The 17,018-nt window shown below is 41.0% G+C and overlaps 1 protein-coding gene across 1 annotated transcript; it reads left to right on the top strand.

Annotated features, from left to right (window-relative positions):
• The first annotated feature begins 14,314 nt into the window (after positions 1-14,314).
• Positions 14,315-14,860, top strand: LOC147634476 (uncharacterized). Its single transcript, XM_086804453.1, has one exon. It carries the CDS (start codon positions 14,315-14,317, stop codon positions 14,858-14,860), a length of 546 nt encoding a protein of 181 aa, XP_086660579.1.
• The last annotated feature ends 2,158 nt before the right edge of the window (positions 14,861-17,018 follow it).

Here is a 17,018-nt window from a genome sequence, read left to right as displayed (position 1 = left end):
ATTCTTACATTCTCGTATTGTGTTATGGATTCTTACATGCTTGAATAGGTTTGATTATAGGCTTCTCCTTCCCATCCACCTTTTGTGAGAGATAACCACCATGAAGGCTATCTCCTCTTAGAGTCCATCTAGGCATAGGAAGCTCTACCTTCATCCCCTTAACAAAGGCTATCCCCTCTTTGATTTATGCCTTCACCCCGCAGGAAGCATTTCAATGTGACAAACGTAGTGAGGACGCGATGGACAAGCCAGTGCACCCACCACATGGGAAGTTATATTTATGGGTCGAAGGCAGAACTAAAATACACATGATGTAGCAAAGGCTAAGGTAAGCTCTTGACACTATCTTAAACACAAGTTGAGATAGTTGGGGCATCCAAAGGTTTGGGTCTCATAAGACATGGCTAAAGCAGAGACGCTATTGTGCCAATCATAGTAACACTCTACATAGAAGACATGTGATGTTGCTGAGTGGTTAAGATATTGGGACAGGTGTAATAACAATCTACATAGATGAATGTTGATGCCAAGGGGTGTAATAACACTCTACCTATCTTAACCACTAATACCCAATGGTTAAGATACATCAAACCCACTAAGGTACGTGAGGAATTCATTAAAAATTAGGGTGAAGAATTGAACAATGTGATGGTGGCTATGGTGGAAAGATACAATTGATATCTAATTTAGAAGAAATGAAAGAGCCTTGACTTACTAAGTCTGAGAGGAGAAAGATAAATAAAGACTTAAATGAAGCAGAGAGGGAAGCTAAGAAGAGGATCATGGCCCGAAAAGAAGAAGAAGAGGATGACATGCCAGATCTAGGACCAGTTATTGATTGTTTCCAGAAAGGACAAGAAGGTGTGTCATATAATGGGCTTGCATAGGTTAAAGAAGTGGATTTAGCAAAACCTAGTGAGCTTTCTAAACCAGTTTTCACTATTGAGATGACTTGACCCTGGATGAAAAAAAGAGAGTTGGGTATCTCTTGAAAGAATTCAAGGTTTGCTTTACTTGGAAATACATGGATATGAAGGGAATTTAGCCATAAGTGGTGCAATGTACCATCTCATAGAATTGGTGCAGCATATGAAGGGAATTTCACTATTTGTGATGTTGGATATTTCGAAGTCTAGTAAGTGTCCAGTGGTGTGTGAACACTTTAGGTGTGAACACCCTCTTATTAAGAGGAATTAAGATAGGGCATTGATGCCTAGTAAGTGTCCAGTGGTGTGTGAACACTTTAGGTGTGAACACCCTCTTATTAAGAGGAGTTAAGATAGGGCCTTGGTGCCTATATAAATCATTATATATGGTGGAAGTATTATCATAATACAATCTTTGTTTTGATGTGCAATCTCTCTCTATTGTTACCTATCACATCTCTCTCTCTCTCTCTCTCTCTCTCTCTCTCTCTCTCTCTCTCTCTATTGTTACCTATCACATCTCTCTCTCTCTCTCTCTCTCTCTCTCTCTCTCTCTCTCTCTCTCTCTCTCTCTCAGTTTTGGTCTCATAGGCCATTATGGCCTCTTAGAGACGTTATTATATCATTTCATTTCTCTCTCTCAGCACCATTTCCATGGCTTGAACCTCCATCTCCATCTCTCTTTTGACAAGATCTGCTTCTGCGCTCACATCATGGACATCTTCCACCCACCATAGCATGAGATCTAATCCTATGGATACTAATATGGAATCAAAGACTTTATCTCTGATTATTGCCATTAAACACTTTTCATTGGCAAAACCCTATTTTTCCTCTTTGCCTAAACACTCCTTGTCAATATTTTACTTCATTCTCCCTCTACAGATCATCATTCTTTGAGATTTTTAGTGCGAAGCTCTACCATCACCACCCTAACTCGAAGCAAAGTTGACAAAAAACGTAGCACAAATTGGCACAAAAAAGCAAAAATTGGGGGCTACAAGTAAAATTGATCAAATTCCCTTTAGGGTCTCTTAATTGGTGGTTCAAGCTATCCACAACTCAAGTTTGAAGGAAAACCATCAAGTGGACGATAAGAACCAAGCAGATCATTAATTTAAGGCCTTTAACCCTAATTTTCTTGAGCTTTTTGTAGTTCTCAGGTTTCAAAACATTAATTTGTGAGTTGTTATTCCCATATATATCCTTATTTAGAAAACCCCCTTCATTTGATGCTTTAATTACTTCCTCCAAACCACACTACATTTTTTCCTATGCTTTTAAGGGGGAGAATTGCATATCAAATCAAAGGCATTGCCTCAGTAAAAATTTCAAGCTTTCCCTTATTATAGGAAAAAACAACAAATTGAAGCTCCTAGATCCACAAGAAATTGAGGCTTTTAAAAAATTAGGGCAAAGTTGGCCTAATGACAGCTTCTACCCAATCGAGAATTTAGGGCTTTTCTTAAATGTTGAGAAAATCATCAAATTGAAGACCTTGCATTGACAAAATTTTGAGCTTTTCCACAAGAAGTCCTTCTCCATATCAGATACCATGCTACAATTTTTTTTTGGGTGATTCTTCACTATATCTTACAAATCAAGCATTAACGGGTACTCTACCTTGGCCCTCAAGACTAAAATGATAGTTCAAGTGTCACAACTACTTAGCAATGCCATCAAAAGAAGATCTTCATTGACATTTCACCAATATGGGGAGTTTACAAAATTTCAAAATCATCTTCTAGTTATATATCAGGGTTCTCTACTTGAGATATCCCCTAGAATATGAGTATTTTGTAGTCATGGGTTCTTTGCCTAAGAAGTCCCTCAAAATCTAAATATTTTGGATGTCTTTTTTGTAAGCCTTGTCTCTATAAAAGGATTGGCTCCTTTTTATCTTACTTTTCCTACTTAGAGCCAAGGAGTGTTATCTCTACTATAGATAGACCAATGTATGCATTATGTATGGTCAAGCTCTTGTATATCAGGCCTAGCATGACAGTTTCAGGTGTTGGCATCATTGTGTTCTTTTGTATCACATGATTGCATTTTAGAGCCCAAATCATCATATTGAAGGTCTCTCTCTTAGATGACACTCCTTTACTCCGAAGGGGGGTTTGTTGTTCGGACTCTAGTAAGTGCCTAGTGGTTTGTAAACACTTCAGGTGTGAACACCCTCTTAAGAGAACATAAGATAGGGCCTTGTGGTGCCTATATAAAGCATTGTACATGGTGGGAGTATTATACAATCATTTTTGTGCCATGCAATCTCTCTCTATTATTGGCTATCACATCTCTCTCTCTCTCTCTCTCTCTCTCTCTCTCTCTCTCTCTCTCTCTCTCTCTCTCTCTCTCTCTCTCTCTCTCTCTCTCTCTAAGCACCATCTCCATGGCTTGAACCCCCTAGCTTCATCTCTCTTTGCATAAGATCTTCTCCTATAGACATGAACATCTTCCACCCACCATAGCATTAGCTCTGATCTTGTGGATATACCAACAAGTGCTATACAAAATTCCACTAGAAGTGGTGCAAGGAATTTTGCAAGAAGTGGTGCAAGGGAATTCCACCAGAAGTAATGCAAAACCCCTATCATAATAGGGTCTCAACCCACTAGGCAAAGAACTTATCAAATGAACCCGGAGAACCTGCAATTATAAAAGAGGAAATTGATAACTCATTGTTGCATGATTTGTTTATGAGATCGAGCATATTAACCAGATTTTTCCCATTATTATTGTGCCAAAAAAGAACGAAAAAATACGAGTATGTGTGGACTTCAAAACAATGTTGCAACATGTAAAGACCATTATCTTTTTCCCTACATAGAACATGTCTCTTCGAAAGTATGGCCAAAGAAGAAGCCTATAGCTTCTTGGTTTCTTGGGACCATTATCCTTTTCCCTATATAGAGCATGTCTTCAAAAGTATGGACAAGGAAGAAGCCTATAGCTTCTTGGTTTCTTGGGATATAATTTAGTGTCCATTTCCCTAGAAGTTCAGCACAAGATCATATTTACCACAATGGGTGGAACATTCACCTATATGGTTATGTCCTTTAGACTCACAAATGGGTGGAACATTTGCCTATATGGTCATGTCCTTTGGATTCACAAATGCCACATTTTAAAGATTTATGTGTACTACATCTAAGGACTACTTGCAAAAGTGGTTAGAAATCTTCATAGATAACTTGTGTGCTCACTCTAGATGGAAAGACCCTCTAGATTGCCTAGGGAAGTTGTTTCTAAGGTGCTGCTTGTATTGAATATCATTAAATCCATTGAAATATTAATTTTGGGTAAAGCATGGGGTAATCTTGGAACATATTATGTCCAAGAATGGCATTTCAATGGCTGACAACAGTCATACATACCTTGGAGTTATCTCCTCCAACACAACTACAAAGGAGTACAAGTATTTATAGGCCACGTTTAGTATTATCAAAAGTTCCTTACATTCTATGCCAAAATTACAATCCCATTATATCAACTACTAATAGTCTTTGTATGGATTCAAGAATGTCAAAAAGCATATAATAAAATTAAGAATACACTGTCTCAAAACCACCCAATTGGGACTTGATCTTCCATCTACACATTGATGCTTCAAATGTTGCAATTGGGTCTGTGTTGGCATAAGTAGGGGAATTAAATTGGAATACCCTATTTATTTTGCCAATATATGTTCAAGTTGAGAGCTTACCTTGCCAAAGCATGTGTCTTTGGGTCTTACCTTTGAGCTATAGTAAATTTAACTTTCCATGTGGGTGCACTAGCTCATTCTTATCAGCGTCCTCACTCCGTTGTCACACCGGAATACTCCTTGCCAAAGGAATGAAGGGAGAGCTCTCAAAGCCTAGATGTAAGCAAGAAAAGATCCATCTTTGTGATGGAAAGGGTGGGGGAAGAAGACTTCTCTAACAAAAACTTCTCTAACACAACTACTTTCTTCGACTCTCTTTGTTGTAACACAACTGCTTTCTTCGACTCTCTTTGTTGTTTCTTTAACACAACTGCTTTCTTCGACTCTCTTTGATGTTTTCTTCAACATTTACTTGACATCACTTTTCTTGGGAAGTTAAGAGAAATATCTTAGTAGAGGCATGGTAGTGGATTTATGCATGGATGTGCCTAGAGCTACAATGGAGTTGGGTGGCCTTTGTGACTCGATGGACTTGCCATTATTGAGCACTTGGGCTACAGACATGGTGGATTTAATGGGTGGGGTGGGCAAATACGAGGCACGTAAGGTTCCTAGTGATTGTAGAAAGGTCTAGGCAATGGGTTATCATACCATGGGCTAGGCTTGTGCCCACCATGGTCCCCCCATTCAAAAATGTACCTGGAGGGTTGTTGGTGATGAGGCTCGCTCTGCAGGTGAATGTGTATGAACCGTGTCTTTTAAGAGACTTGATGAATGGGAATTTAAGAGCTTGCATAATTGAACCTGAAGCCAAAGGAGGAAGAGGACAAACCATGCCCCATTAAGTACCCTCCCTCCATAGACAAAACTAAAGGATAGCTAATAGTGTCCATGAACAAGTTGGGATACTATTTTGAAAGTAATGAAATGAACGTAGTATTACCTATCATGTACAAGGGACTTACAACCTCCACAATCTTGGATGGTAGTTTTGGTGTCAGCATAATCACCACAAATTGCTGGGAGGCCTAGGGTAGCTTTCCACTTGTAGGTGGTTTTGGTGTCAACATAACCACCACAAATTTTTGGTAGCTTGCCACTCGTAGGGCATAAGCCTTATAGTGAAGCTTGTCGATGGGAACACAGCTAAACCCACATGTGTCCTTTAGGATGGAAAGATTAAGACCTTCGGGCTAAGCTTCCACCACACATTCGTGGTTATGGATTTTTAGAGAAGAGGATCATACACCATGATCCTTGTAAGGCCTTACATTTGAGATCTAAGGCTAGTTCACAATTGGGAAAAACCAATCACATATACAAAGGTAACCAGTCCTTGAAAATAGGGAAGATGCATCCCATGGGTCGAGGCATTCTCGCCAATGAGTTAGGCGAAACTACTCAGACTCCTTCAGTCGATATATGCAAAACTCACACCACGTCAATTAACATATGTAGAGGTTGTAACAAGATATTGGGATGGTGAAGATGAGAACCAAGAATATGAGTCCCTCTCAAAGCCTACTAACTTCAAGGACTGGATTCACATTCTTGCAACCATGGATACTCTCCCATAGAATCTTAGAACAAGGATTACACGATTGGACGGTGCCAAAATCACATCCTTGTTCATGCTCGACGTGTTTGTCGGTTCTAGAGAGGTGTAGATGGTTGAATGATGATAAAGTTGGTGAAGAGAATGGGCCATGTGGTTTTGACCCTATTAGAGATGGAATTTGGTTAGCCATTGAGTTAGGAAGCATGTCGAGGTGATATAATGTGGATGAAAAAATGCTTGAAGTATCTCCGAGTTTATAAGTTGGTTAGGCTCGTTCAAGGAAAGAGGGCCCATGGCTTGCTTACAGATTCATTCACCCATGACCACCTTCATTTGATTGGCAGTGGTGGGTTGATGTGGTCCTAAATGGTTTGGTGCAACAAGGTATAATTCCCAAATCTCTTGATGAAACTAGAGGCTAAGGTTCTTTGTTACACTTTGGTGAGGTACTTGTTGTGAAGGTAGTCGAAGAGAAGAGGCAAGTGTGCTCATGAAGGCTGTAAGGAGTTATTCTTGTTAAAAATATAGGGAGGTTCCTTTACACTCGAAGAGGATTTAGTGCACCATGACCACCTTCATTTAATTGGTAGTGGTGGTCAATGTGGTCCTGAATGGTTTGGCATAGTAGTAAGGTATAATTTCCAAATCTCTTAGTGACACGAGAGATAGGGGTGCTTTGCTATTGCTTATTGTGCTTTGGCAGTGAGGTTCTTGTTATGTGTTATGGGCTACCACACCTCCAAAGAAGGAACTCTATGCATTCACCTTTGGAAGAAGCAATAGAACACAACCGTCGTAGGGAACTTACTAATGCTTTGAGCTCGTGTCCCTTGAGGTCTCCAAGCTCACTTCGAGAAGCTCTAATCCTCCAAGCTTCACCTCCTCCACACTGTCACCGTAGAGTCGCTCACACCACCATGTAAGGCAATCTCTCTCTCTCACTTCTCTACACAAGCATACATGCATACAAGCATAGAGAAGGCACATGTACTAGAGTACTCTCTCACACTCTCTCTCTCAAGACAAAGCAAGAACTCTCATAGCACAAAGGGGGATTGTGTCCATTCATTATGAGAGAATACCTTATATACAATTAGCCCTTATTGACCCTTGGGCACCCAAAACTTACTGACTAAGGCCTTGGGTGGCCAATATCTCATAATGTTACAACTTTTATAGTGCCTTTACATGACACTTATTAATGTCCTCAAGTGGAGGAGCATAATTATTAATCCTAATTGGGATTAACATCTCCCCCTACCCGATGTAGGTTTTGTCCTCAAAACCTTCACCAAGGCCTAAAGATCTGGTCGCCAAAATCATGATGAAAGAAGTTTCGACATGATTGAAGCTTTTTCAGGGTTCTTCTGAATGGAGAGTGTGATCTCTAGAACTCGGTGTCTACCATATCTTCAAATGTTACATGCATGTATGTTGGTAAACACCTGAGGCCATGGTAGCCTTAACATCATGTCTAATAGTAGTTGATCTGCATGATATCCATCATATCTCTCTTTGGGTTGGTCAATAAGGACGACGATCAAGCGGACACTAGCCACAATAGCGGGATCCGAGATGCGACACCATGCATGTATATGGGTCAGCAATTGCTTCCTTTCTTGTCCTATATCTGAAAATGTTGCTAGCAAAAATAGAGGAAAGTTGTAGCAGATATGTGAATCCCTGCTGCTTGGCATCATGGAATTCCAATGGTGTCCATCTTTGTTTCACTGGCATATACAATGGGTCCACTCTCTATGTGGGCAGAGCACACATGTACTAGTGACTATATTATGGAATTGTCAAGTACTCCTACCACCATGGTGGCTGTATACCAAAATCTTCAATTTTGGGTTTTGCATCCTCTGTGACAATTATTGTATAGCCCCCTCATGTATGGGCTGGATGTGCCTTTCTCCACCTGAAGAAGCAATAGCTGATCATGAATGTTACAATCGTGATTTCAAGTAAATCTTCCAAGTGCAAGTTAGCCAACTTTGTATGCCTTGTCACATTTGACCATAAGGTGCCTTCTCCAGCTAAGGGGCAATAATTCTTCTAACTCCGACTTTGGTGCTCGAAGAGGGTATGGTACATAAGGCTGCTTTGTAGATGTAACGTTAGAGTATGCTTCAGGATCCGCCTGGTATGTTCAAAAGCTGTTATTTGCATTAACACCTTGAACATTAACTTTGGCTTCAACAATGGATTCCCTGCTCTCATGAATCCTTCATATTCTTCAGTAGACAAAGACTTAAGAACAGTATCATCAATAAAAGGCTCAAGAGTATCTTGTGGTAGAGTGTGACTAACCTCTTGAGTTGGCTGTGTTGGAGATAGGTGGGGTGCTAGTAACTCCTCGGGGGGTGAGAGTGTTCGTGGGAAATTCTAATGGAAGAGAAAGAAGACATGAGAAAATACAATATGCCTGAGATTTGTCAGTAGGAGGAATACTAGGGTATGGATTTAGTAATCTACTTGCTACAGAGGAAAACACCAGATAAGTTGGAAGATTAGATGAACTTGGTGTTTCCTTTTGACCCTCTCTAGAACTAGGGGGTGGATAGGTGGGTTTGTTGAGCTTCATAAACTTCTGGAGGTCTCTGACTTCCATAGGAGATATATCAGGATATTTAATGTGTATTTTATCAAAGTTATAAACAATTGTGGTCAGCATGGCTTCTAGATGTTTATGTATATAACGATACAGTTTAAGAATGCCATAGGAATGGTAGAGGAGATTCACAGAGGTTTAAGTGTTGATGCGTATTATACACCTCTGGCCACCCATTGATAACTTCTAGCTACAACCTCGTAATTGGCAGGTGTAATAGGAACATCATTTGGTACAAACAGGTCAAGTTTATCGACACTGTTGTCGAAGATGTCTGAATTTTAGAGCACCCAACACCAACTACGTAGGTTGAGCACAATAGGGTGTAATGGATAGAAGAATACATCTTTGGGATCGATTAGTACTAGGTCCCCTGGGAAGATACCCATAATAATGGTAAGGTCAGCATCACATTCTGTATTTTGTTTAATTAGTGTCAAATCTCCTAGGTTTAAATCTTCATACAAATTTATTTCATATTGAAGTAAAGAGAGTGTTAGTGTAGACAAAAAGAGAGTAAGAGTTTGAGGAGGGGCCTGAGGAGTCACCAACAAACGAACCAATCTCCGAGTCTCGCTCAAGAAGCAAGCACAACTTGTCGGTAGGCTCCTGTCTTTCACTTCGTTCCCAAATCGCAGTTAGTACTCCAATTCTTGTATCCTTGAGTCTTTGGTGATGGTTAGAAGTTCTTTGGCCATTTCTTTGACCATTCTAGCTGCATCTAATTCCTTGAATCTTCTTGTGGCAGCTTCTTGTGCTCATCTGGCCGAGGCTTCTTGTGCTCATCTGGCCGAGGCTTCCAACTCTTAAGTCTCTGCAATCTTCTGAAGCCTTTCAGCTCTACCAATGCTTGGCTGGCTCAGAGTCGGTAATCTATAGCATTTTCTGTTTATGGGTATTCATCAGCGTCTCCATCTCCAAAGATTTGGCATTAATTGTCAGGCCCTTACTTTCTTTGTATTAGCTTTGTTTGTTTGTTCCCATTTTGTCTGAAGCTTGAGTCTTTGGTGATGGTTAGAAGTTCTTTGGCCATTTCTCTGACCATTCTAGCTGCATATAATTCCTTGAATCTTCTTGTGGCAGCTTCTTGTGCTCATCTGGCCGAGGCTTCCAACTCTTAAGTCTCTGCAATCTTCTGAAGCCTTTCAGCTCTACCAATGCTTGGCTAGCTCAGAGTTGCTGGGTAATCTATAGCATTTTCTGTTTGTGGGTATTCATCAGCGTCTCCATCTCCAAAGATTTGGCATTAATTGTTAGGCCCTTACTTTCTTTGTATTAGCTTTGTTTGTTTGTTCCCATTTTGTCTGAAGCTGGAGCACTTTGTGATGAGCATCTTTAAGAGTTGCAGATATAGATGTCAAGTTCTTTTGTAGTTCCTCTTCCTTGGCTTGGAATGTACTTCGGACCTCCTAAAGCTTTTGAGCATGGATGCTAGCTTGTTCCTTAGTGTGTGCAACTTCTGAATCTGTTCTTTGGCTTGCTCCATTTGTGCCTTTAGGTCTGTATTTTCTTTAATTCTTTGTAATATTGTCTAGGTGAGAACTAGATTATTTCTTTCCAGTGCTTGCCTGGTATCGTGCTTCTTGCTCTTCGTCTCGGCAGCCTTTAGGCTTTTTAAGATTACATCTCCATGGGTTGCTTTTGTAGCGGCGGCCAAGTGTTCCTAGAGCATCTGAACCTGGTTTGTGGCATCCTAGACCTGTTTCCATAGTGTTGCATTTCTGTCTTGAAGCATGTTAGTGGTCAGTAGATGACAATGCCACACTCGCTATTCTTGTTCCCAAATGGAAGCATTGGTTGCAATTGTGCCTTCTAATTCTTGGTGTGGTAAATGTGATAAATTGTCCAGGCCTTCCAAAGTCTCGTTTGTGAGGAGGAAGTGCTCGTAATTTAGATTATGGAAGAAGGAAGATGGTGGGATGCTTTCTGCATCATCCAACCTTTGGCATTTGCTTGGACTAGCTGCTTCTTCAGTTCTCTTTCTCTTGTCTGCTCCCAATCTATCTCCAGGGACTTCTATATGTGTTGAGGTTACCTCTTCATGTCTTTGTTGCCCTTCCTTTTGCAACACCTCTTTTCCTGTGGCTTTCTCTGTACCAAACTCAACTGATGTGTTTGGATTTGATATAATGGAATTTTGAAGTGGGGAGACATTTCTAAAAATGATCTGTGTTGGGCTAGGAGGGGGGGTTTGTTGATGTATTTCCACTAGTGTGTTTACTAGAGTTTCTGATAAACTTAAGCCCTTGGCTTCCTTTTTCTCCACCACTTCCTGATAGGAAGCTATTTCCTAGGCTAGTTCTGCTTCTAGGCATTATGACTCCTCCATGACCCCAGGTATAATACCCCGCATCTTCCTGTTGGTTTTCTTTTTTCTACTCTTCTTGAGCTCCTTCATGATTTCCTTTGTGTCTTGTAGTAATGCTTGCCCTTCTTACAACCGAAGGTGAGTGCTGGTGGTTCTACCTATGCTGCTTGCTGTTCCTGTCACTCTGCCATTTGTCCTAGGCCTACTTTCTCTAGTTTGTCCTTAACTTCAAATTCTTCTAAGATTTGCAAGCACTTCGGGTTGTGGTACTACAGAGCTATCTTCCCATGGGTAGTATGGACATCCTTGCTTATGATTGATCCATGGAATTCTTATGCATACTGTCCCAAATATGCATTCTTATGCATACTGTCCCAAATAGCTTAGTTTTGAGCCAAATGTTGGTCTCTTCTTCCTGCTTATAGGTGACCCAGTTGCGCTAGCCTGTGTGACTGCCGGAGTCTCCTCGACTTCCGGTTCAGAGGTAGCTGAGGTCGACATCTGTAATAATGATAAGAAAGTCAATCATATTGACTGGTAAGAGCATGTGGTCATTAATGAGTCTACATGCCATGAAGGTGCAAACCGTGAGAGTGTAGGTTTATGCACCATGAGACAGTAGGGTACGAAACCCGTGAGATGGCTAAAACCATGAGAAGGGTCAGGTGAGGCAGCTAATCTGTGAGATGGGTTGAAACCATGAGACAGTTAATCCGTGAAATGGTTAAAATCGTGAGATGGGTAAAATCGTGAAACGATTAAAACCATGAGGCAGTTAATCCGTGAGATGGTTAAAACCATAAGATGGGTAAAACCATGAAATGGTTAAAAACCATGAAATGGTTAAAAACCATGAAATGGTTAAAACCGTGAGGGAGTTGTTAATCCATGAGATGGGTAAAACTATGAAATGGTTAAAATCGTGAGAGTTAATTCATGAGATGGGTAAAATCGTGAGGCAGTTAATCTGTGAGAGTGCAGGTTTATGCACCGTGAAAGTGCCGGCTTATGCACCGTGAGAGTGCAAGTTTATGCACCATGAAAGTGCAGGTTTATGACCAAGTCCTTTGTGTAACTTGTGTTTTTTGATCATTTTTTAGAGTTAAATGGTGAGTTATTATCTTATGTCTTGAGTGTAGAAAATAGAATCAACACACGCATGCAGCAATCACAATTTGGGTCATTTGTAAGAATTAATCATGACATGAAATTTGATTATTTAAAAGAAGGAAAGAAATGAAAAGAAGAGCACAAAGGTAAGGCACAAGCTCCCACCTCAACTCAAAAATGCCAAATACGCGGGGAGTCGAGCACTTGGGAATCGAGAGCGGGGAGAGGCAATGCTTGGTGGTGCACACGATAAAGAATTGTAAACACGAAATGCACAAATAAGGAAAGAATTTGATTTTATGGCATGGCCGTCTAACTAGGTGACTGTCTTAATGAAGTAGGGTCTTATATCCTTTGCAACAAGCAGCCAAGGTTGACCCTTTGGATTGGACCCATGAATGTGAAGAAGCTTTTGAGCAGGTCAAGGAGCGTTTGAGTACCTTATCTCTACCATGCAGGCCCCTGATTGGAACCAAGAGTTCTATGTGAATCCATCAATAGGTGAGGATGCCATTGGTGCTATGCTTTTGCAAAAGGGAAAGGAGTCAAAGTACATGAGACTAGTGTATTGTGCTAGTAGGGTAAAGACACCTTCAAAAAGGGACTACTCTGAGAGGTGGAGCTTGTGATGGTAAGTGTGGTATATGCTTACAGGAGGTTTAGACACTATCTATTGCAAAGGCCATTTACCTTCCTTACAAGCTATTCCCTTCTTCCTCAATTCTTCATCAAAAATTCAAATATGTATAAAACGTGATGAAGTGGGTGGTTGAGCTACAAGAGTTTGAGTTCTCATTCTTGGTTGATGAAAGCACTAGAGCAACCTTGGCGGATTTGTTGACATACAAGGAGAGCCCTCCCTTGATCAAAGAAGAAGTTGTGAGGAAGCCAAAGGTTGAGACACCCAGGATTGACAATGCATTCTTGATGTACTTTGATGGTTCATATAGGAAGAGCCATAATGCGGCATCAGGTGGTGTGGTGATCTATAACCAGCATGGAGCCTTGGTTAGGAAGCAAGGTTTAAAGATCGATGCAAAGAGTAACAATGAGGCAGAGTATGTTGCTCTTGAGAGTGGATTATGCATATGCATGCAGCTTGGGATCTATCGTTTGCAAATAAAAGGGGATGCATTGCTTGTGGTAAAGCAAGTGTTGGGAGTTTGGAAGAACAAAAATCCTAGGTTGAAGAGCTTATGCATGCGTGTGAAGCAGTTGCTTAAAAGGTTTGAAGCTTGGAGCATTCAGCACATAGACAGGTCCCAAAATGAGGAGGCTCATGAAGCAGCACAAGGGGTGATAACCAATGTGTTTGTGATGATGAGGGTAGAAGGACCATTGTATCATGGGAGGAAATCTCTCTCCAAAGAGGTTGAGTTCTTGCAAACAGGTGTTTTACCAAAGGAGGCGTTGCCATCCAAGAAATATGCATTTATGAGGAAAGTAAGGAAGTATGTGTTGCATGATGATGTCTTGTACATGAAAGGTGCTGATTTGGTTTTGCGATGAGTACCATGGAAGGAGGAGATATACAAAATTTTGGAAGAAAACCATGAAGGTGCATGTGGTTGTCACTTTGCCATGATTGTCATGTTGCATAAAGTATTGCTTGAGGGGTATGTGTGGCCCAGTATACAAAAAGATGTGCATCATTGGTGTAGATCATGCTTGCCATGTCAAAGGATGGGCAAAAGGGTTTTGAATCCCGAGTTGAGGAATGTTATGTTGGCATATGATGTGTTTGAGAAGTGGGACTTGATGCGATTGGGCCATTGCCTATGATTGGTAGAGGAAAGGTCTACATCCTCACTGTTGTGGACTACTTGTCAAGATGGGCAGAAGCAAAGGCAGTGAAGCAGGTCACGCAAGGATGTGGGGAAGTTTCTTTATGAGGAGATACGTTGCAAGTTTGGTGTGCTTGGAGTTGCTATCAGATAGGGGTCCTGGATTCCGTGGGGACTTGGTTGATTACCTTTGTGAGAAGCTACATATAAAACAACACAAGTATACCACTCCTTACTATCCACAATGTAATGGCTTAAATGAAAGGTTCAATGGAGAGCTAATGAGGATACTCACAAAGATGACTTAAAGTCATGGCAAAACATGGGATTTGGAGCTTCCATGTGCCTTGTGGGCTTATAGGACATCGATGAAGACAAGCATAGGTTTTTCTCCATTTCATTTGGTGTTTGGCAAGGAGGCCCTGTTGCCCATTGAAGTGGAAATCCCATCATTGAAATTGATGTGTGAGTTGGGTGAAGAAGGTTTAGATGCATTCCAAGAGAGGATGATGCATCTTCAATGTTTGCATTTGGATAGAAACCTTGCTTTAGAGCATTATGAACAGGTGTTGATGATAAACCAAAAGAAGGTAAATGAGATGTTCAAAGACAAAGGCATCAATAAAGGGGACATGGTATTGCGGTATAATAGCAGGTTGGACCATACATTTCAAAAGAAGTTCCAAATAAAATGGGAAGGTCCTTTCTTGGTTGTGGACAAATTTGCAAGTGGCACTTACCAGCTTGCTGACTTGGATGGCACTTGGCATGGATATCGTGTGAATGGTTTCAGGCTCAAGAAGTATGTTGCTCGTTTGATGTGCATTGTCAAAGATGATATGCTTGAGATGGAGGATCAAAATATGGACGTTGTCATGTGTGTGGATGAGGTTTCTAGGGAAGACATGCACTAGTTGTCCTGGAAGCTTCTGCTTATCATGAATGAACAAGTAGACTAGGGGGGTTGGCAAGTTATGTTAGGCACTTTTTGTGAAACCAAAAAAGTGCACATGGTCCTTGGAAAGACTTGCCAACTCATTCATGGGTGGTGGAAATGATTATGCAATGTATATATTGTGAAAACGTTCCTAGCGGTGATGACTTCCACATACATACCTCACCGAGGTGTTAGGACCTTGGAGGTGGCACCATTGGTGTGATTTGGGTTTAAGACATGCTTTTAATGCTTTTGGCATGTACATATGTGGAATAAAATGTGGCCGGATGCCCCTTGTGTTGGCACGATGGATTGCGTGTCAGTGTTGCCTATACATGGAAATGTGCATAGTCATCAAAAATCACGCCCAGATGCTATGAGAGGTGGGTTGAAGGCATGGAGGACTAATTTGGGAGTGGTGAAAAGTTTTTGGATGACTTTTGGATTTTCCCCCACCCGTGTGGTCAAAATTGCCAAAAGAACGGTCATTTTTGGGTGAAAAACGGTCAAAAATGGCATAAAAATGGGCAAAAAAATGCAAATTTTGGGCAAAAAAGGGCATAAATGCCACATCAGTCACGATGCCGTGATTGTTAAGCTAGGGGGTGCTTTCTTGAGCCGAAAAAATCACCTCATTTGGCGATTTGGAAGGGGGAAAAGAAGGGTTTCTGGGAGGAGCACTAGTGCAGTCCCGCCGTGCCGCCTACGCGTTTTCAGGTGTATGAAAGTGTGGATTAGGGTTCCTCATGCCCAAATTTGTATATTGGATGCATCAAGAGTTTCTTGGAGTTTGATTGATGTGCTGGATTGAAGATTTGTTGACCATGGAAGCTAGGTTTTGGATGTAACAGTTGGGTGCTGCCTATGTCTTGTCGGGAGCAGAGCGAAGGGATTCGATGAAAGATGTTGGAAGTTTGGCTTGATCTTGTGAGAGTTTGGGAATGATTAATCATGTTCAGGTTCATGGTTTGTTTTGAAGGTGTCCATCAAGGCTTGGTTGGCGTGTGCTAGTAATTCCAAGCCCTGGCTCTTCAATTCACTTCGTAAGGTCTTTTGGGTTGGCGTGTGCTCATAATCCCCAAAAGGTGAAGCTTGAGTTAGGAGAAAGGAGATACCCTTTTGTGTTTTTTTGGTCTAGCTTGTGTTGGGAGTTGGTTTTCTAGATGGCAAGGAAGCTAAGCTATAGAGGTGCCTTGCTTTGGCTTCCCTTGTCAACGCGACCACCGTGAAGTCGAATTCCAATAGTAATAACAAACGAGCATGTGATTCTTCTCGTGGTGCAAGGCTTATTCACTAAGTATAATAAGGCTTGCAAAGAATACAAATTTGTTGGCCCAATAGGTAATGTCGATACTTGTTGATAGCATAAACCATGGCCAAACCATCTTATTCACTAAGTATAATAAGACTTGCAAAGAATACAAATTTGTTGGCCCAATAGGTAATGTCGATACTTGTTGATAACATAAACCATGGCCAAACCATCTCATTCAGTGGTGGTATAATTCATCTCTGCATCATTCAATTGGTGACTAGCGAAGCAAACTGGGTAGTCCAATTTGAACTCACTAGGGTTGTGCCAATACACATCCTATAGCAAAGTTTGATACATCGATGTGTACATGGAATATAAGATCCCAATTGGGTGGTCTCAGAATTGCTGCACTAGCCAGTGCTTGCTTCAATTTATCATATGAGTCCATTCAAAGACAATGAGTAGCCTATATAATGCTCTGGCAATTTCAGCATAAAATACTATAAAGCAGTGATAATACCCAACGTGGCCCATAAACCTCTATACACCTTTGTAATTAGTGGGTGGGGCAGTTCCAAGATCAATTTGACTTTGCCTTTGTTAGTGGAGATACCATTCTTAAAGACAATGTGTCCCAAGATCACACCGTGTTTGACCCAAATTGGCATTTTAAAGGGTTTAAGGATATACGATACAATTGACATCGCTCAAACACTTTTTTTAAGCAATCCAAATGGTATGACCATCAGGAGTGTGCACATAGATCATCAATGAATACCTCCAACCACTTTTGCAAGTAGTCTTTGAAGGTTGTGCACATTAATCGTTGGAACATCGATGGGCATTGGTGAGACCGAAAGGCATAACTTTGTAAGCAAAA

Source organism: Cibotium barometz, chromosome 10 (assembly GCF_041138505.1).
Source record: "Cibotium barometz isolate CiBa-2024 chromosome 10, ASM4113850v1, whole genome shotgun sequence".
Classification (NCBI taxonomy): domain Eukaryota; kingdom Viridiplantae; phylum Streptophyta; class Polypodiopsida; order Cyatheales; family Cibotiaceae; genus Cibotium; species Cibotium barometz.
The sequence above is the reverse complement of the archived record's forward strand: the minus strand, read 5'-3'. Positions and strand labels throughout refer to the sequence as shown.

Coding starts and splice junctions, on each gene's coding strand:
- LOC147634476 (XM_086804453.1), top strand. CDS start 14,315: ATGAAGACAAGCATAGGTTTTTCTCCATTTCATTTGGTGTTTGGCAAG.